The sequence below is a fragment of the Photinus pyralis genome, unplaced genomic scaffold, assembly GCF_008802855.1.
Source record: "Photinus pyralis isolate 1611_PpyrPB1 unplaced genomic scaffold, Ppyr1.3 Ppyr1.4_LG2, whole genome shotgun sequence".
NCBI classification, from domain to species: Eukaryota; Metazoa; Arthropoda; class Insecta; order Coleoptera; family Lampyridae; genus Photinus; species Photinus pyralis.
Window position 1 is genome coordinate 17,767,029 of NW_022170403.1, and position 22,176 is coordinate 17,789,204.

The window sequence follows — 22,176 nt, forward strand, 5'->3', positions numbered from 1 at the left end:
CTATTAATAGTTATTTATTATACAAGAAATAGAATGACAGATGTCATTATAATGCACAATCATCTGTTTCACTTTATCTACCCTTACGGTTGAAGTGATCACTTTATCTATCCTTGCGGTTAAAGAACGGCTTAGCCTACTCATTCCATTCCAATCCGCCACCGAGCTCAGGACACAACGTAATGTAACGTCCTTAAAAAATAATATTGCTTTTCCTGTAGCGTATGCTTTATAAAGGAATCGATTATCGTCTCTTTCGTATTTTTCTAATATGCGGGAATAATCATTAAACATAAGGCGAACTATTGTATTACTAATTGTTCTTTGATGCCCATCGCCACTTCCATGTCAGTATACGGCGAATACGCCAGAAGCCGATATGCGTTCTAATATCAGATCTAAAGGTTACAGCTAATATAGGTAGTAGCGTTACCAATTAGTATAAGAAAGAAACTATGCTAGGTCACGTTCCATTGCAACTTTCGAAAGAAGTTGCATCTTTTATTACGCGTTAAACGGTTAAAGTTGGTCATAAAAAGCAGCATTGAAGCATTGATATCGTTACGAAACCAGATGCACTGGTCTTTTAATGAAAATAGTTCAATCTTAAATGCATCTTAGCTTACAACTTTTGTTTGATAATTTCTAGAGCAAAACGCAAAAATTAGAACTGTAATCAAAAGCACAGATCCCGAAAAAATGTCAATCTATGGTAAACGTTCTCTGCTTTGAAAAGTAAATTGTGGACTGTGATGAACGCTACTCCAGTTGGTCAAAGCCTGTCGTTACGCATTTTGTAGTTACTGAATGCTGGAATTGAATGCATTTTTACAAGTATTTAATTTAATTGTAATTTTTGCTGTGTTTTCCACATACTTAAGAATATGACTGTAAATTTGGAAAGAGAATAAACGTTATAATGAGAGAGTATAGTAATATCAAATATAAAAATATTCCTAAGATGTAATGTAATGTAATTTGGCCAAGTTTGCTTACAAGTCAGTTATTTGAATTTCAGCGTAACTAGAGCCATCTAGCTCTCATATCTTATATGAAACAGAACTGATCACTATTTACTAAACACTATAAAAAAGTCAAATGTAATCCCTGAAGCGTGCAGTCTAACGAAATACAGAAGATGCTCAAATATTTATTTAACATAAAGGTGTACCTATTTCTGTGATTCTGTGCAACCGGTCAGTTGAATTGTCTAGTCGATCATGATGTTTTAAAAGCCTGGTTGCGACCACCGAGGCTTTTAAAACATACAACATACAAATACTTATCACGGCCAGAGCTTGCGAAAAGTGCTAATAAACCGGCCGAAAATCTTTTAAATTCGCACTATACTCCAAACCAAGTTCAATATAAATATAAAGTGTATTACACGCATTGTACTTACCATACAACATCCGGTCTTGTTCTCAACATGTATTGTGCTGTAAAAATATAACCAGTCACTGCTGCTCCAATTAAACCAATGATGGGCCATAACTGAAACAATTTTGTAATATGAATTATTTTTTCTAGTGCGTCTATGTCAGACAATGGACTACTGGAACATGACTTGCATGGATCTATTGTTCAAGTAAATGGTAGCCATTCTGGTTCATCTGGGCGCAGTACGCCTAATAACACAAACGATCCAGCCCCGGGAAAGTTGTTTGTTGGGGGACTAAGTTGGCAGACATCTTGCGAAAAACTTAGAGAATATTTTGGAATGTTTGGAAACGTGACTGATGTACTGATAATGAAAGACCCAGTTACACAGGTATGGTAGCGATCTGGCGGTTTGTGAAAACTGATTATGATTTATTTTTGTAGCGGAGTCGAGGATTTGGTTTTATAACATTTTCGGAACCGTCTAGTGTAGATAAAGTATTGAAAGTACCCATTCATACTTTAGACGGTAAAAAAATCGATCCTAAGCATGCCACTCCTAAAAATAGGCCCAAACAGCCAAATAAAACAAAGAAGATCTTTGTAGGCGGAGTAAGTCAGGATACATCCGCCGAAGAGGTTAAGGCGTATTTTAGCCAATTTGGTAAAGTAGAAGAGACAGTCATGCTGATGGATCAACAAACCAAGCGTCATAGAGGTTTTGGTTTTGTCACTTTCGAAAATGAAGATATCGTCGATCGTGTGTGTGAAATTCATTTTCATACAATTAAGAATAAGAAAGTTGAGTGCAAGAAAGCTCAACCCAAAGAGGCGGTGCAAGCCAATGCACAGCTATTGGGGAAACGTTTGATGTTAAGTAGTTTAGGTATGCGCATGGCAACTCCTGCGGCAGCCGGACCTATTGCTGCCGCCAATCAATTGGCTGTGGTACAAGTTCAAGCGGCTCAGGCCGCCGTTGCAGCAGCGGCCGCTGCTCAGGCTCAAAATGCCGCCGTAGCAGGATATGGAAAATTATTCGGGACATATCCTCCATTAGCCAGTTACCGCTATACCCCTTATCCGATTCCTGCTGTAGGTGCAGGAGTTGGAGCTGCCGCCGCGGGCGGTCCTACACCTGCACCAGCTTCCGCAACTGGAGCCCCTGCTTTGGCTCCGGCAGTAACTGCAAGTCCTTATCAAGGCTATAATCTAACAAATGTAGACATGTCTAGTTTTCAAGGGGTCGATTGGAGTTCCATGTACGGTATGGGAATGTACGTTTGAGTACATTGTCATTGCTCACTTTCAGGTTTTTTACATATTTTATTGTTCACATTGTAAGCCTTCATGAGGTTACTGGACTTCCAAAACTGTTTCCAGTTGTCAATGCGGGCGCGTTGTGCCTATTTCGACTGTGCATTTTGATATTATTAATAGTGTAAACTAATCTCTAATGGGCAGAATAGCTGTACATTGTAGGTGATACTGGTCTCTGCTCATTTTGCATTCAGCAATAACTCGCAATAAACAGTATTACAACACTCATTAATCGCAATATTTCGAGTTTCCGAGTTGTAAAAACGCATTTTTGTAATAAACAAGTTTGATGAAATTGTACTTTGGCAATAGTTAAAATGACTAAAATTTGTATTTCAGTTGCGGTGAAATATTATTGTACTTACCAAATTTGTACTTAATTTTGATCACAAAAATGTATATTATTAATAACCTTCCACTCGACTGTAGGTTGCTTAAGGCGTTAGACTTAATTTATTTATACTCTTCATATAAGATCTCATTTCACGGTAGGCGGTAAGAATCTCCTCTATTTATTGCATTCAGCAATGCCATAGCTTGCCGTCTCTGGCCATTAATTTATTATTTGCAGCTCTAGTCAAGGCAATCTCGGCCTGCATTATTACATGCTATATACTTAGACCTACCAACATTCCGTAGCAGCTATCGATGAAGTATGTGTTTGCGGACCAAAGCGTTTCTTGCCTGGCCAAAATGCCATGATACAACAAAGCTAAGAGCACTTTCAGAAAACATTCGGCAGCTATGTAAGACACTTTATTTTAAATTCCTTTGCATGTGCTAAAATTGCTCTTAGTTTTGACTAGTTAGTATTACTTTTTACACTATTTTTTATTATTTTTTTTTATTAAAATTGTATGTATATATAAACTGCCGCTTGTGAATGATCTATTGTTAAACTTTGTGATAGTCTCCAGGCAGCAGGTGTACGGAATTTATTTTGGAATTCACACATGCTATCTATTTTGTCTTATTATCCTGTATTGTATTTGTTGTGCCAAAATATTTCTCGCTCAAGGCTCACTACAGGCATTTAGAACGAAAGCATGTGAGTAAGCCAAAATAACGAAAAACTAATTTTTTGTGTAAATGATATCCAGTTAACAGCAATAAGCTTGAGACAGAATGAACCCTCTATTTTTGTATTGGATTATAAACGTTAAAACATAATAAAATTTAGTTTTCACTTGTTAAGTAAGCCCTTGACTATGTGTGTATGTAAATATACAACTGTAGTTTCTGGAGGGTTGGTCTGATATTGTGGTACTGCAGACCTAATTATACCTGCGTAGATATTTATGTTTAGCTGTTTGTCGATGTATTAAAAGTTACTTGTAGATCTATAAGAACTGTATTTGATAGTACTAGAGTTAGTGTTTGTAGTATGTATCTGTGTGTAGTGTAGATGCGACTTTAGTCGCAATTTGCACTGTAGAGCCGTTACGAATAAAGTAGTTCCATAAAGTAGCGTGCTGCTTGATCATTCCTGATGCTTGACTGACCTAGACATTTGGTCAGACCAACATGGTTGCTATTAACATAGAGTCTAGTCTAATCACCGCTTTCTGTGATAACAGTCTGGTCACTCACTGCACGGTCTGTGTGTAGATGTGTCTACGTGCCTTACCGCGCTGCGGACCTGACAATAGAAATTGGGCATCGATGGATGTAACGTAGAATCGTTGTAGAAGTCTAGACTGGCCTGTTGAATGTGTATGCCTTTTTGCAGTAGTCTATGTTATTTTTTAATAATCATTGACCAAGGAAAACTAAAACATTTGTGCTCTTTAAAAAAACATACTTGCCTTGTTGTCTTCCTCAATCATAAGCATCACAATTGTACATTGATTCCAAAATTGTGTTCCATATCTAGTTTTGTAGTTTCCATTTTACATTACATATAATATATATAGTGATAAATTGCTATCACAGTTCAAGTAGACGTAATACTTATATCTTTCATAGTAGCTACATATCTTACCCTAGAGTAGACTACAATTACCTATTCTTTTTGAATGTAGAAATCGATCGAAAAGTATGAGGAATTGTTTTTATTCCAAACTGTGTATAACTAATGTGATGTACAAATATATCGTTAGTAATCTTAGTTACTGAAACCAATTAAACGTAATAAAATTTGTCAATTAGTTGCTTGATCAAAATTTATTGCTCCACCCCCATTAACTACAAACTAAATTAGAGCTTTCCACATTCCATCATGTAGCTGTATTAATTATTATTAATGTATTTCTATGAAACTATAGGTACAGTATGCCCTAATACAAGTACGTGGATAACAAATATCAGTTTGAACTACTTTGACATTTAGCAAATGTAGAGTACACTAATTTATTAATAACAGTGTCATTCATGGGAAATAACATTACTCAATTTTATGGACACTTAAAGGTTTTATCATTTTTATTGCTAGTGTGGATGCACTTGATTCTTACAGCAGGTAGAACAAGCACAAGATATATGATAGGTTTATACAATCATTAGTTCCTGATCATTAGATTATTATGAAACAGCCAATAGCGTTTATTGTGCGTCACGAAGCAACGAAACCATACCTTTGTTTCTATTGGCTATATCTTAATGGTCTAGTAATTTAGTGAACTAATGATAATCATTATATAAATCCACCAATATAATCACATTAGGCATAGACTGCAAATTGTAATTAGAAAGGACGACTTTTCAAATTCATCTCTGTGGTAGCATAGAGTAAATAATATATTTACTCTATGGTGGTAGGTAGTAATTCACTTTGTTATGTAAAAATGTATTTAGTTTTAAGAAGCTTCATCCAAACTTGAAACATTGAAAGACACATCGCAATGGTGAGTAAAATATGATAAACACAACTACTATGCTTTCATAATAGTTGGAGTAAAAGATGCCCAGTATTTCTAGAGTTAACCGATTCCTGTATTACTAAGAGCATAAGTATTTATTGCGTTCATAACTACGACAAAATAGGACGCATTCAATTGGTAATCGCTGCAAATGGTGAAAGCTGTGTATACTCAAGTTTAAAATCACCATTTACAGATCTTCCAGGGGCCGAGGTCTGGATGGAACAGACGAGCACATAAGCATTACCTCAACTTCGCTGTATTACGCTAAAATAAAATAAAATAGCGAAAGTGTCATTGTGTAAATTATACAGTTTTCATATGAAAATCGACCAAAATTTAAAATAACGAATCTTTTTAAATGTTTAAATCCATTTTTTTTATTTCACTATCTGACAATAGGATGATTAAAGTACAACTCGCACCATTTGTTTTCCGTAAGCCACTTTGATTTTTTAAGTCTAAATGTACCTACTTCAAAATAGACTAACCAATGGTTACAGTGGGAGCAAGAACTACACTCATGCGCAGTTAGGTATCAGTGTGGTCGTTGATCTGGTTATCGTGGTTATCTTCTGAGAATTCACACCACACAACTCCCAAAGTTGATCCAGCCCCAGACTAAAGCTGCTCGAAGTTTAATCCGGCATTTAAATGTGGAAGTGTTAGTTCATAAAGATTTACCGCACCACCAGCAACCTTTTATCTAAGCATATATTATGTAATTGTAAATAAGTCTTAAAAAAAATTAATAAACCCATAAAAAGCGGCAGAGCACTTCGGTCTGACCCCACGGAGTCATTGGATTTGACCCATTTTCAATTGGCTTGTTACATGTGGTATATATGTGTTAACTGTGCAACGTTTGAACCGAATAGGTTCAAGCGTTTGCCAGAGGCAGAGAAGCGTGACCCCTCGGGGGTCATTGGATTTGACCCATTTTCAATACGCTTATTACATGTGGCATATAGGTCAAATGTGCAAAGTTTTAACTAAATAGGTTCAAGCGTTTGGCCGAAACAGAGAGGCGTGACCCATTGGATTTGATTTGACCCATTTTCAATAGGCTTATTACTTGTGGCATATATTGTAGGTCAACTGTGCAAATAGTTTGAACCAAATCGGTCCAAGCGTTTGACAGTTATCGTGTTCACGGACGGACACCTTCGATTACCTATTGCTAAAAACAGAATTAGAAATTCGAAACTGAGTGAGTTATCGTGTCTACAGACGGACGGACAAAAAGTCCAAAATCATAAACTCGCTTTTTGTCGCTTGTTAATAATGTTCATAATAGCAAATTTTAGATATTTGACTGCCCCGGGATCTCGCTGGCAGACATGACTTTTTCTACTTTACTATATATCAGGATACTTTACACAACAAATCAGCCATGTAGCGGTAAGTCACTTTTTTCAGTAGCCAGCTCTTGGACTATAAGCAGTGGCACTTCCAGTTTAGCTTTATATCCAAGCACTTTTCCAGGTATTTTCCTGATTGTTGCACTGGAACATTAGCAAGAAGAGATAATTCGGTGGTGGGAAAAATAGAAGAAAATAAAATACAGTAGGTACCTACGTTTTACTAAATGAAACTTGTTAAAATTAAACCACTCCTGAAGCATCGATAGAATTCCACTTGCCTGTTGTTGTAAATCAAGAATAGTTTTACCGGAAACTGTTACAGTAGTGTCATCTACATACATGATTACAGAATTCAAATGAAAACGATATCGTTGATAAATTAAAAAATCTCTAATTTTTCAACCAAGACTTTATGGTTGACACCGTCAAAAGCCTTTGATAGGTCACAAAAAATTCCTAGTACATGTCGCTTATTCTCAAGGTGGGAAATTATGTCGTTGACAAACGACTTTATAGCTGACATAGTGGAATAAGTGGTTCGGAATCCGTGTTGTCTGTTTGTTATGATATTATTTTTATGTAAATGACCAGTTAACCTATCGATACTCGCAAACCTTTGACAGCACCGGACTGACAAGATATAGGCCTATAGTTGTTACCCTCGTGCGTTAAACCTTTCTTGTAGATTGGATGAACTATAGACATTTTTAATTGAGCGTGAAAAATACTTTGAGGAAAGATAAATTTATTAGAAACGTTAACGGAGAAATAATTATTTGTGCAATACATTTAAAAAAATAAATAAAAAATATATAATGTGACTGATTACATGCGTCTCACGCGATATTTAACAAAAAACGTCTTATAGCCGGGATGAGTAGGTTGTAAGGAAGATTTTAAGCCTTTGACCGGGTTTTCAATTTCGTTCTACGCCGTTTAAAACGAAATTTTGAAAAACGCTCAATATTGAAATTATAGAAAAACTGCATGCAAACGTTAGGCAACACATCATGCTACATGCCCTCGGCAAGTTGCCTTTAATTGCTTCTTTTCCATTGGTTGCATTATTAACACTTTGTGAAATGGGCGTGTTTACTGCAACAACGCATAATCATAATCATGATCTTTATTGATCCAATATATCCTTATCCAGTTTTGAATGTAGGACAAGTCAGACATCACGTAAAACTGCTAAAAACTGCATCGTAAGCTTAGGGCACATATACATTAAATAATCATAACTTTCCATTGTTTGTGCTACTACGGTTATGATTGTTATGAAATTAGTAGATTAGATTGTGTATAGTAAAAGCTAAACCATTGAATATCCAGGATATTCAATGGCTAAACTTTCCCGGACTACATAGGCAAGGCCAACAAGCATTGGAGTCCGGGAATTTGGTTTTACTACGAGGTACCTCGACGAGGTACACATACTATTTTTTTTTAAATGGCAATCAACATCGCCATAAATTAAGGAATGTTGGTAAATGCATAAAAATTTTTGGTACCTATAGAATTATACTTACCGACGTATAATCTGACACTCAAAGTAATTTCTTTATAATAATAAAAATGGAATCAACAACGGATATTAGGTAAACTCATCTTTTGATAAGTATAGAGTCAAGTAGGTACAGTAGGATATCGTGGAAAAACAATTTGGGATATTTTGATACCCATTAAATAGGTAATTGTTTTCGTTTTCCCCAAAAACGTTTGACGTCAAATGTTTTTTGAAGGTGTATTATCTGCAGAAAATTAAATTTAAAAAAAGCTAATTACTTTTGGGTGTGATATTTAAAAAATAAATAACTAGATATAGTCGTTAGTCTGTGAAATAAATTGAATGAAAAAGGAGTTAGCGAGATTATTGTTACTACTGCACGTGCGGTTACGTTTCTTGGCGTTCGAAGACATTTAAAACTCCTATAATGTGGTATAGCTCTTAGTTCACCGCGACATCGATAAACAAGAACCCTCCTACGTCTTAGCAGAAACCTTATGTGTTAGAACGGCAAAGATATACAGTGTGTAAAGCGATGGGGTATACAAGAGGAAATTGTTTTAAAATATTGATTTATGAAAAAAATTTATTCTTCGATTGTTTGTGGTTTGATAGCAATACGCTATCTTGATTATAATGTAAAATGATAACTTTCAATTAAAAAAATTAATTTTATTATTTTTCCAGATTTCCATAAATAAATTTTAGATTATCGAAACGTTATTGGTACTTTCAAAGCAAGCAAAAAATATCATGAAGAATAAATTTTTTTCATAAATCAATATTTTAAAAAAAATTCCCTCTTGTATACTCCATCGCTTTACACACTGTATAACCTCACGAGCAATATAAGCCGTTATTGACATTTATTCATGTCATCGACATATAGGCATTCAAATACAACATAAGATCAATTTAATACATTTTTCAGTAAATAAATACGAAAGCGGTTTTCCTTCAAAAAGTATCCTTCCGAAGTATACAAAAAACCCCTGGAAGTATACAACAAAAATATAAATACATAAAAATAAAAATAAAATTTGAATTTGAATGTTTGAAAATTGTTTGAGAAAATGTTGGAATAATAATTTGATCACATCTACTACACAGACAGTAGGTACCTATTAATTACATTCCAATTATCAAATGTAAACATCATTATGTTATTTGTATAAATAATTATAGTTTATTAATGACTATATTGACCTTCAACAATTGTAGGCATCCTAAAAGTTGAATATTCTGGCAGGTAGGTAATTAACGTTTCTCCGTCTTGATTTCAATGAGCGGTGTTAAAACTTCGGTCGTCGTCGGTACGACTGATACAGGTTTTACCAATTTGCCGCTAACATAAAATAGTTATGCAACTTGTCATACTTCAATCTCCAAGATAAATCTACTGGAATCTCCCCCTAAGGCTCCTCTGTAGTCAATCCGCCATATTGGAAAAATAGCTAAACTTTCTTATGAAATGCTGCTTTTGTAGTTGAAGTCTAACAAATTCTCGATAGTGGATATTCTTTGCAATGATGAAAAGAACGGCGGTACTTAAAAAAATTGAAATATCGGTCTTAGTTTTTTAGGAAGATCGATGAATAGAAAAATCGTTTTTTGTAGATAACAGCCGTTGTAATGAGGGTAGAAAAACGTACAGCACCAATTTGGAAATCCGACAGTATTTCTTACGGCGGTAAGTACTTAAAGATATTATTTCGATCTATTATGATAAGGCATATATTTTAAAAAATATGTTTCGCGACTTCAGAAAAAAATCAAAACGCTAACGTAAGGATAGGCAACTCAAATTGCACTTATAACGCCTGAGGCGACAACTCATTACTTGATAGGGAAAACAAAAGAAACTACCTGGCATTACCCTACACATTGTTACGCCGCTCCTGATGATATGGATTAGATAAATTACTATTTATTATCTATTTATTTGAATGCTATTGATTTGTAAATCATAATGTCACGTATTCCCAAGACGAAAAATGGATATCCTAGTATAGGTACATTGGAAATAATTTTTTATTTCTAAAACCTTTTGCATCCCGTCAGGATGCTTCAAGAAATTAAAAAAAACCCTATAATGAGGCTGTAATAATATTTCCCTTTGACGGGGAGGGGGGTACGTACAAAACTAGATACTTCACATATTATATCATAAGTAGTGCTGAATATGAACTCTGTTTTATAACAATGCTTTCAAACTACCAGAAGCGTAGCACTTTGTTTAATTAGATCAAATCAAATATGATTAAATTACACGTTTGTGTATATTTTCCATCTAAAATTATCAGTTTCCTCAGATAGTCCAGTATACGGAGCAGTCAGAAGGGCCGATTCCTGCAAAATGTAGTGTAAACGATTTTAACGTTTTAAATGGCCCATTTGGGTACAAATTCTGTGTCGATAAAAAAAAAACAAACAAAATCGGTCCAATAGAAAAATTTTTACAAGCGATCAAAAAACGCCGATTTTTTCCAACTTTTCTAAAGAACTGAGTTAACCTTTTTTTAATGCGCTGTGGCTCCTAAAGGAACGATAAAATCCACTACCCCTCCTTCCTAAAGATTGTAGAACATCAATCAGAGAGTTCAAAAAGTACCAACTATTTAAAATTGGACCAATTTTTGAAATTCGTTGGAAAAAATGGGCGTTTTTTGATCGCTTGTAAAAATTTTTCTATTGGACCGATTTTGATTGTTTTTTATCGACGCATAATTTTGTTTTCTTTACTTTACTAACGAAGTGTTATTCATAAAATATGAACCGTTTTCGAGTTTTAAGCGAAAAACTAAAAAAATTCCAAAAATTTTGAGGTTTTTTGGGGTTTTAGGATCTACCATACCTAAGTGAATTCATTCATGCACATGTACCTAATAACTATAAAAATCTATAAATCAGTAAAAATGATTAGAACAAATCACAAGAAATAAAGGGGTAATTAAAAAATGTTATAACAAACAATGCTAATCTAGTCCACTAATTACCTGAAAACCAGGTAATTTCCAGAAGGTGTCATTATACAAAAATGCAGTAAATGCATTGAATAAGTAATTTATTGAATGGTAACAGAAATAGGTAAAAATATTGTACAGCTTTTCGATAAACTTGTTTACATAATTAGTCCTTGATCATTATACATGGTCTACTGTGTTTAACAATAAATGAAGAGAATATGCAAAACTGAGAAGGATAGATACATCGTTGGTTTCACTCAAGGAGATCATGTAGCAGTGTGTATTTGTTGGTGGTCTAACCAATTGCAATAACACTGAAATACAAATTGACTACAGAGGAGCCTTAAATATTGAGGATAAAGTGCTGGATACAATTTCTATAGTTCGTATAAATGTTTAATATTTCAGATTTATTTATTTATTATTTATTATTCCTCTCTTGTTCTGGGCCCTCAACAGGCTTGCGCCCAATTACAGAGTGACCCGCATAATGCTTTTTAGAGGTGCCTCTGCAGAAGGTCTTAAGTTGTTCTATACTACTCCGGTATTTGCCTTACGAATTAGGAAAACTGCAGGAAAACCTAATTCGGAGTAGCCGGCAGAATGCTCGGAACTGGTCTAAGGTAATTCCCATCTCTGCCACAGATGAAAAATTCACCTCAACCCAGTTTCGAACACACGACCTCCGGATTTATAGTCCAACGCTCTACCACTGAACCATAAAGCCGGTTTACGATACGAAGAATGTAGGTATGGAAGATAAATTTTAGCGAACTAAATTTCCCACAAAAAAACTGCGGACAGTATATCCCTTTGGGACTAATAAACTAAACAAATATAGAAAACGAGCTCCTGGGTATGGCTATAGCATGTGCAAAACCAAATTTTGAACCTGATGTTAGTTTTGCTTTTATTTCAACTGTATATGTATGAAATTTCATTTAATTGCTTCCATAAATAGAAAGTTGGCGCTTCACATCCTATACAAAACCAAATTTGGAAAATGCCGCTACATTTGCTTTTATTCCAAGTGGCTATGTATCAAATTTCATTTGAATGCCTCCATAAATAAGAAAGTTGCCACTGCGCATGCGCAAAACTAAATTTTGAAACTGTCTTTAAATTTGCTTTTATTCCAAGTGGCTATGTATCAAATTTCATTTAAATACCTTCATAAATAAAAAAGTGTATATTCGGTTTATAAATGGTCGAGATGCGAAAAGGGCACTGTGAATGTTGATCGATTAGGCTCAATTTTTGGAATTGCGTTTTATATGGCTAAAGCTATACGCATATTGAATTTCATGCAATTCGGTTCATAACTCACGGTGATGTCAAAAGGGCCTTCCTTATTTTTTGGGCTACTTTGCCAATTCATGAACTCCGATCTACAAATTTGATAAAGAATCCATGTACTAAATTTTATCGTAATCGGTCCATTCGTTATCGAGATATCGTCCTAACGGATGGACAGACTGCACAAAATTATAAACTCGCTAAGAGCTCGTTAATAATTATATTAATGAGTGTTTCACGCGATATTGTCGATTCTCTCTGCTTTATCATGTACAAGAAAATAACACTTGGAAGGTTTTCGATGCGCCATAGTAGAAATAAATTCGACGGCAATTTGTAACTTTGTGCTAATTATGAAACTTACCTCTTTATGGTGTCGATGGAAAGTGCGTAGGTCTGTTGCAAAAAGCATGTTCGTGTTCTAGAAGTGGAAAAGTTAGTTAGCCTTAATAAATGTTGAAAACAACCTCAAAATTCACACTTGTGAATACCGGTTTCGTTTGCGGCGACCCTTTAAAGATTTTTGTGAATCACAATTCAACTTCAGTTGACGTCAATCAAAAAATCGTTTGTCTCTTGGATCAAATCTATGTATTATCCTCAGACCATACTATACTATATGGTCTAAGGTATTATCACAAACTTTGCATTCTCCGTAACCATTTTTGACCCTTCATCCGAACGTCCGTCCATTAATAAATATTATGTTAGAGCAATCGGTTTGATGGTTTGGCAAACACCTGTTAGCATCTTAGTTTGCTGTATGCTGAAAAGTGCTATCGGAATAGGTAGGAATAAATTTCGACATGCCACTAAAGGGGAAATCCGCCTTGTCGATATGGATTGACGTATATATAGAAGATTTTAATAATTGGCCCGTTATTCCTGCACCTCGCATAACAAAATCAATGGTAGCCTCTGCTATTGACCATTTACAAAACAAACAAACAACCGGATATGATAACATACCAACATTTCTTGTAAAATTTTTGAAAAATGTATTGCTTGCTCCTCTTTGTGTTATATTCAATCTGTCACTGTCGTGCTGCTCTTTTCCAACGATTTGGAAAATTGCAAAATTATTCCAATTCACAAGAATGGTGACCTGTCTGAAATCTCAAATTATAGGCCAATTAGTATTTTGTCCAGTATTTCTAAACTATTTGAAATAGCATTATTTAATTATATTTATCCTGCCGTTCAAAGAATAATTTTTCCTCACCAACATGGATTTATGCAAAAGAGGTCCACACTAACAAATTTGGCATCTTTCACTGAATTTATGAATTTTAAACTAAAATGCTTTGGTTTTGTCAATTAATATCATTTTTTCGTACTTATCTTAATGATCGTTTTCAGTTTGTTACATACAATGGTTTCAGCTCACAAATGTTTGAAGTAACGTCCGGTGTGCCTCAGGGTTCAAATCTGAGCCCACTTATGTATTTAATGTTTATAAACGATATCTCGAATTGTTTTTCCTATAATTACCTTATTTTTGCGGATGATCTCAAAATCTTTGTAAAAATAGCTTCCACCGATGATTATTTACGTTTACAAACGAATATCAACAACTTAACTGCGTGGTGCTCATTAAATAAACTCAAGCTGAATATAAATAAATGTAAGGTGTTGTCATTTACAAGAAAGAGAAAACCTATAGTATATGATTATCATAATATAGACAGTTGGCCTTAGTCGCATTAATACTATTAAAGATCTTGGCATCACATTTGATTTCCGTCTCAGCTTTAAGGAGTAGTACTAGCGGTATAACGGAAATTCTTGAAAGATACTGCATTTTTTATACCACGGTGCCACTTGGTACAGTTGTTCCTTAGAGCCATTTAAACGATTGAACCCGAAGAACATTTCACATTTTCCGTGTGGGTAGATTTTAGAGGGGGGTGGGTGTGATTTATTGTAACATTTAAAAAAAACTAAATATGGCCTAGAGACGAGATCTGGGTGTCGATATCGTATGATTTTAACCCGAGGAATCCAATGGTAGCGCCAGAAATGTAATCCGGATACCGGAAGTCCGTGAAAAGCCGCCATTTTTAGAAAATGACAGACTTTTGATCGAATATATTTTTAAGGCACACCAGGTCGTGTAAGGTGTCTAGACTTATGTTTTTGGGGTCAGGGAATTCATTTTTGATAGCAAATATAACCGACTGGCATCTGAACTGCATGAGAAGCTTCCCTACTATACTTTTTGAAGACGTCGCACGCGGTGAAACCCAAGATATTCCAAAGTTGTAATATATAAACTTATAATATTTTATTTAATAAAAATACACATTAACAAAACATAAGATGTATTAAAACATGGGGTAAAAAATGTTTAAGACTATGAAGAATACCAAGTACATCGCTGACCTCCTTTGAGATTGCGTTATCACCACTGAAAAGGAGTTTGACATATAAATATTAAAGGTTCGGTAGTAAATTATATCAAAAGTATACAATAGTCTCCCATACATTTTTGGCATGCAGAGGAACATGGTAATCCGTGTCGCCGCAGCACGAGTTGGAGGAGCACATAAGGAGGGCGGCGTATGTCGCTGGCCATATCTGGGGATGTGCAAACCAGGTGATGAGAAGCTCTACAAGTCCAGAAGGATGGGGATGGACTCTTGAAGCCAAAGGCAGGAAAGTTCTGTAGTCCAAGCTGCCACAAGTATGGAAGGCAGTCCGTGCTCTGGGCAGGTGTGGCTGCGCGACAGGCTGCGAGACCCTTCGGTGCAGCTGCCGGCGACACGGATTGCCGTGTTCCAATCGAAAGAAGATTTTTTTCCTCGTCTAATGATATACGAATATTTTCAGGTGTATTTGTCACTATATTAGCAAAAACTCGAGAAATCCACTTACCAAAATCATGTTTAGCCATGACTAAGACAAAAAGCAGATTCAAACGTCGAAATCAATATCAGTTTATATGACGCCTGGCATTAATTTTTTTGTAAAATGCGGTTCACTGAGGAAAAAGTATTTATAATAAACAACGTTTTTATCATCACAAAAGCGTTGATTTTATGGTCGCTTTTGCGGCCATAAAGTTTCACTTTATTGTACGCTTCTATCAAACTTTACTTTATTGTACGCATCTGTCAAACTGTACTTATTTGAAACTGATGTGTGAGAAACAGTAATCTGTTTTATACAAAGCGTCTATCTGGTCTCGCCCCATCAAGGATTGAGCCATCCACGTGCGTTTTTTTCATTTTCGGACTTGTAGGAATGTTTCACACCATTTGGCATAATCACAATGTTCACATTTAAAATTATAGTTTGACGTTTTGCTGCTTGCAGACCTTTTTGAAGTGTAGAACCAAAACATGAGGAAGATGTTATTGCTTACATTATTATACGAAGAATCACCAGCAATTAACCGAGAACACAAGTACCTACGTATACCTACCATCAAAGTAGGTAATCAGGTTTCCAATAATTGTACAGCATGTTAACTATAAGGTCTTGGAAGCCACAGTTACGAAGGACCTATTGCATTTGACATTATTAAAATCTTGTGCAGCGGAGGAAGTTGCGATTGTACTTTTACTCTCAAACGCCTGCTCGCAACGCTTGCAGCTTCCAAAATTTCATTTTGGGTAGGTATCTGAACTGTCGCTATCACCCATTTTGATACGCACAACACACGCAAAGATGCTAATTATAATTTATTACATATGACAGGAAATGCTTGATTTTAATTGTCTAAGATATGATTTTCAGAAAAAATATGTTTATGAGCAAATTTTTGAATTCTTTTTTGATGATCGCCTAAAAAATGTTGTGTGCACCTTGACCAAAAGTGATTTTTTAGGCCTCATCTGAATTGCGGCGTCGGCTACCGCCTCGGCCACAAACAGCAGCTTCGGCCAAAAAAGATCACTTTTACGGCCTTGGTACACAAATAACTATTACAGCGGAAATGTTTAGTACGCGATATTTGTTTTCCGTGCATGTTAAAACCTATCTTAATTCGTTAGGAAATTTCCATAGCTTAACATGATTTTGCTAATTGGATTTATTGCCGAATGTTTGATAAAATAATGAGAAATACACCTGAAAATAAGCTAATTCGTATATCATTAGATGAGAAAAAAATCTTCTTTTGATTGGTGTCATTACAAACCCTCTAAATTAACATGGGGGCAACGATCGGCAAAAAACGTTTTTCGCATGTTAATTTCCTACGTTCGGTTTTAAAATATTCCCCGATATGTGAAATTCCTTTTCAGTGGTGATAACGCAATCTCAGAGGAGGTCAGCGATGTACTTGGTGATCCTTCATAGGCTTATAAATTGTTTACCCCATGTTTTAATATATTTTATGTTTTGTTAATGTGTATTTTTATTAAATAAAATATTACAAATTTATATAGGTATTAAAACTTTGGAATATCTTGGATTTCACCGCGTGCGACGTCTTCAAAAAGTGCAGTAGGGAAGCCTCTCATGCAGTTCCGATGCCAGTAGGTTATTTTTGTTATCATAAATGAATTCCCTGACCCCAAAAACATAACTCTAGAAACCTTACACGACCCGGTGTGCCTTAGAAATATAATTCGATCAAAAGTGTGTCATTTTCTAAAAATGGCGGCTTTCCACGGACTTCCTGTATCCGGATTACATTTCTGGCACTACCATTGGATTCCTCGGATTAAAATCATGCGAAATCGACACCCAGATCTCGTCTCTAGGCCATATTTAGTTTTTAAAAAAATGTTACAATAAATCACCCCCATCCCCTCTAAAATCTACCCACACGGAAAATGTCACGTTGAATCTTTGTGTTATGTTTTTAAAAATAAGGCATTATTCTCCTTTAATTCCGATTACCACAAATATAATACAAGATCAAAAAATAATTTTGCAATAACCGCCTCCAAAAGTAAAGTGTATGACACATCACATCTACAAATGGGTCTACGATTTTACAATGCTCTCCCTAGAAATATCAAATCTATATCGGCATTCGTCCCATTTAAAAATAAAATTCGGAAAATACTTAACACAATGGCACCATATTCACTGGAAGACTTCTTCACAAATATCGCAATTTATTAACTGTACTTTTTTATCGAAATTTTTATATACATTTAATATTGTTATGTTGTTGTTTGTTTAATTTATATCATAGTCTATTTAAAATTTATCTTTACATTTAATATTGTTATGTTGTTGTTTGTTTGATCTATATTATAGTCTATTTACATTTTATCTTTATACATTTATATGAAGTTGTAATTGTTCCAATGGTATACCACAAAAGTGGTTCAATAAACGATCTCTCTCTCACGTGTTCTTCGGGCCAAATCGTCTAAATGGCTCTAAGGAACAGCTGTACCAAGTGGCACCTTGGTATAAGAAAATGCAGTATCTTTTGGTATACCGCTAGTACTAGAGCACATACATCTAATTTGCTCCTCAGCTATGAAAACTCTGGGCTTTATCATAAGGAATACTAAGCAGTTTAAAAACATCAACTTATTATTTCGTTTGTATAACTCCTTGGTTCGCTCGAAGCTTGAGTACTGCAGCGACCTCGTATGGTATCCACTATACAAAACATCTAAAAACGACATTGAGAGTATTCAACGAAGATTTTTAAAATTCATTATTTTCAAAATTGATGGTGAATATCCACAACGTGGTGTTCCTCAGGACACGATGTTACCATGTTTTAACACCTATTCAATGGAACAGAGACGAGTCGCGAATAGATTAAGTTCCTTTACAAACTAACCAACAGACAATAGTCATTTAGATTGTCCCTACTTACTTCACAAGCTATGCTTTACCATACCAACGCATTCTACTAGGCACTTAAAAATCTTCACATATCCTACTCCCAAATCGAATCTCCTTCGCAGAACTCCCTCCTTAATAATGTCCTAATAAGATTTGCCAGAACTGTGACATTCATTACAACTCATTATGCAATGTTTTAAGCTTTGTTTATGGTTAACTGAACATTGTAATTTTGGTTTGTGCTTTCTATCTTAAAAGCGTGTCATCATCCTTTTTTTGCTTCATTTTCTTTACTTTATTTATTTTTAATTCTCTTTTCATCGATATTCTATTTTTAGTTTAGAACTTAAATGTCAAAGGTATTTATTTATTTTACTAGTTACAATTACCTACTACAATATTTATATTGATTTTATGTTTTCTATTTTAAATATTAGTTCCTAGTTTTAATAATGCAGTATGCGCTTAACGATTCATTTATCTTTTTTGTGATTGTTCATATATGGATTATGAGTCTGTTGAACAACAATAAACATTATTATTATTATTATGGTCGGTGTATCTTGTGAGAACTCAGGTCTAGCCTGGTTAACTAATCGCACGGATTAAAATCAAGTAACGATTAGTGTCTGTCACACACGTACATTGGACATCTAGGGATAGTATGTAATTCGTACTTACCAACATACCTATTGATGGGCACAATAGCCAACGCTATCAGGAAAGTGGAAAACAAACCAAAACAAAATAAATCATTATAATAATTTCTGTAATTTTATTAAATGGAGTTTATTGTGTGTTTCTTTGGCTTTGCGTTTGGGTTGAATACGAGTGGGTTGTGATAACGTGGTGTGTTTCTGTGAAGAAGGAGTTTTGTGTTTTTTAATTGTATTTATGGTGTTTCTTTGTTCCTGAGGTCGTATTTGTGAGGTTGCATGGGTTTTTGGTGGAGATATTGCAGTATTTTGTGAGCCTGTGGTGCTGTTAAGGTTTTTGCGCTTCGGTTGTATGCGAGTGGGTTGTTTCTGAGAAGAAGGAGTATTGTGTTTTTTAACTGTGCTAGGGCGTGTAACTTTATTGGATGTTTTTGGTGGAGATATTATAGTATGTTGTGAGCCTGTAGTTCTGTTAAGGTTTTTGCGTTGCGGTTGAATACGAGTGGGTTGTGATAATGTGGTGTGCTTCGATGAAGAAGGAGTTATGTGTTTTTTAACTGTGCTAGGGCGTGTAACTTTATTGGGTGGACCTGTCTTTGTAGTACATGTTGCGTTACTTGTATTTATGGTGTTTCTTTGTTCTTGAGGTTGTATTTGTGAGGTTGCTCGATTGAATGTGTAAACGTGTACAAAAATCAAAAATTATCCACAATCTTTTACAGATAACAATAATTATTAAAAAATTTACATAGGCGATAAAAGTAACAAATATGTCCAGTAGAAAGTTTCAGCCAAAGTAAGTATAAAAGTATTACTAGTCAATCTGTCGTTTATTTCGTAATATCCGAATGGAACTTCAAAAAATTAAATTTAGATATCTAAGCCTGCGCATTAATACAGTCGCTCCCGCGCGCTTTACCGTCAGCGTTTCGATCGAACATTACAGAGCTATTTTCAGATTGTTGGTGTCGTAAATGGTAAGTACACGGCGTCTGTATTTTTTTTTAGAACAGTGATTTTTAGAAACATGAACGATTGTCAAAGCGCATCACCGTCGTCAGATATTCTATCGGATGGAATGGATACTCTTTCGATACCAGATAAAACAGGGTTAAGGAAATCAATTCCGAAGCATAATAATTATAAGGCTGGATATATACCCGTTCATGAGCAAGATATTCAAACGTCAAATATTAGAGGCAGGAAGACGTTTGCTTTTTGGACTCTGGTGTTTCTTTTGTTCATTTTAGCTATAGGAAACTTGATTTTGACAGTTGTCATTTTGGGAGTGTTACGTTTGGGTCAAGGGATGCAAAGTTTAGAGTTAATACCCGAAGATTTTGTTCTGAAATTTATGGGAGAAACGGATTTAGGAAATATCTATAAACGCGACGGCAAAATAGAAGGCTATGCAAATATTCCGGTAGTAATTGTTGCCGATAATGGATCAGTTGTTGTCAACTTAGCAGTGAAATATGGGAGGTCAATAAATAAACTTAAAATTGACCAAAATGGAACAATAGTGAGAAATATTGACGAATTTGAGGTGAAAAACGCCGACGATGACACGGTCTTCTCCACACACTCTAGAAAATATGTTAAATACAAAAATGTAACTAATATTAGTGCTAGTATGGTGGAAACAAATCGAGTTGTTAGTCCTATAGGCAAAGAATTAATTCTAGGCGGTGAAAACATTTATTTTAAAGGAGCGGAAGGTACTAATATGGAAAGTAAATCCTTATCGTGGGATGCCGATCAAGATATTCGCTTTGAATCTAGGTCTTTGTTAATTAACAGTAGTGCTATATTAATTGTTGACACAGTTTTATCTAAGCACAATGAATTTAGCAAAGCTCAATATAAAGTTTGTATTTGCATGCCGCAGGGTAAACTCTTCAAGTTGCGATTACCGAGCACAAACGCAAAAATATTTTGCGACCAAGTTGCTTCAAATCCATGCATGTAATGTTTGATAATGGTAACGGATAATATTGATTAACACCTATTAAGTACTCTCATTCCAAGTAGGCTTTTTTGCTAGGTAGATTCAGTTTCAAATAAATTTGTCGTGTGAACAATAAATACATATTAAGTACTATCTATTTATTTATTTATTTATTTTTAATTTGTTGCCAGTACGTTCACTAAATATGTATATACACATTAACAACACGTACGCAAAAATGTGTCACATGGTTACAAATAATAAAAAGTAAAAACACATGGACATGCAAATATATAAAATTTTTAGACATAAACAAATGGGGAACAATATATACAAGTAATAAAAAGCACTTAAAAGACTTATTTTTTTCTTAAAAATTCATCTAAATGGTAATTAGTCTGTTTAAGCAAAAACAGTTTAAGTGTTTGCTTAAATCTTTGATATTACAGGGTAAAGCGTTAAAAATTTGGCAGGTACGAAATAACAAATTTTTTTGAAACAGCGTATGTTGACCAGGGTTCAATCTACTATCTAACTACTTTTACTTTAAGGCGAGGCTTTACCTAGCGAAACCGGGCTTATTTCATGCAATAGTTTTTCCGCTTTTCCTATTTTTTGATAGAGCTGTGCGGTTTTCTCTGTTTGAAAGAATAAAGTCTGTTACTTTGCAGAATTCAAAAATTTTAATTAAATGTATGCGTCCCCACTCCATAGCCGTTACGTTCGGCTTTGTCCTCGGAATTTTCCTAGCGATATCCCCACGCGCTATCGTTTCTCCCGTGGGCCGTGGTTACTGATGTTCCGATACCACCAAATGAGTAGTACTAGTACCAGTACTAGCTCAAATTGTAGAAATGCCATCGGGGGAAAGAAGTACTGTCACATCTGGTGTTCCACAGGGTAAAGAATCTTTAACAAATAAAACTCTCACTCTTCAGATCGTAGGGCCCACATTGCAGCAAGACATATTCTCAATTTTAATATTAAATTTCATAAGCACGCTTTCCTCATCTCGGCTGACATTGAAAAGATGTATCGTCAGATTCTGTAAAGCTTTCCCAAAGGCTCTTGCAAAGAATTCTCTGGATCAAGGATGATCTATTAGGAAACGCGATAAAATTTTT

The 22,176-nt window shown here is 35.0% G+C and overlaps 3 protein-coding genes across 3 annotated transcripts in view; 2 read left to right on the top strand and 1 right to left on the bottom strand.

Moving 5' to 3' along the window:
- LOC116163184 (RNA-binding protein Musashi homolog 2-like) overlaps window positions 1–4,164 on the top strand; it is a 32,512-nt gene extending 28,348 nt beyond the window's left edge. The window contains exons 2-3 of the mRNA XM_031477033.1: window positions 1,531–1,771; window positions 1,825–4,164. Of these exons, the coding sequence (XP_031332893.1) occupies window positions 1,531–1,771; window positions 1,825–2,664 (1,081 nt within the window). The 3' untranslated portion in view covers window positions 2,665–4,164. The remainder of the gene's footprint in view (window positions 1–1,530; window positions 1,772–1,824) is intronic.
- The window catches only part of LOC116163185, a 49,219-nt gene extending 35,978 nt beyond the window's left edge, over window positions 1–13,241 (bottom strand). Inside the window, exons 1-3 of the mRNA XM_031477034.1 lie at window positions 13,156–13,241; window positions 13,053–13,109; window positions 1,403–1,494 (exon numbers count right to left, since the gene is read on the bottom strand). Of these exons, the coding sequence (XP_031332894.1) occupies window positions 1,403–1,494; window positions 13,053–13,100 (140 nt within the window). The 5' untranslated portion in view covers window positions 13,101–13,109; window positions 13,156–13,241. The remainder of the gene's footprint in view (window positions 1–1,402; window positions 1,495–13,052; window positions 13,110–13,155) is intronic.
- Window positions 13,242–19,994: 6,753 nt separating this feature from the next.
- On the top strand, window positions 19,995–21,205 carry LOC116165090 (beta-sarcoglycan). The gene is made up of 2 exons (XM_031479384.1): window positions 19,995–20,081; window positions 20,128–21,205. The coding sequence occupies exon 2, from the start codon at window positions 20,132–20,134 to the stop codon at window positions 21,071–21,073; it is 942 nt and encodes a 313-aa protein (XP_031335244.1). The 5' UTR covers window positions 19,995–20,081; window positions 20,128–20,131; the 3' UTR covers window positions 21,074–21,205.
- The last annotated feature ends 971 nt before the right edge of the window (window positions 21,206–22,176 follow it).

Coding starts and splice junctions, on each gene's coding strand:
- LOC116165090 (XM_031479384.1), top strand. CDS start 20,132: ATGAACGATTGTCAAAGCGCATCACCGTCGTCAGATATTCTATCGGAT.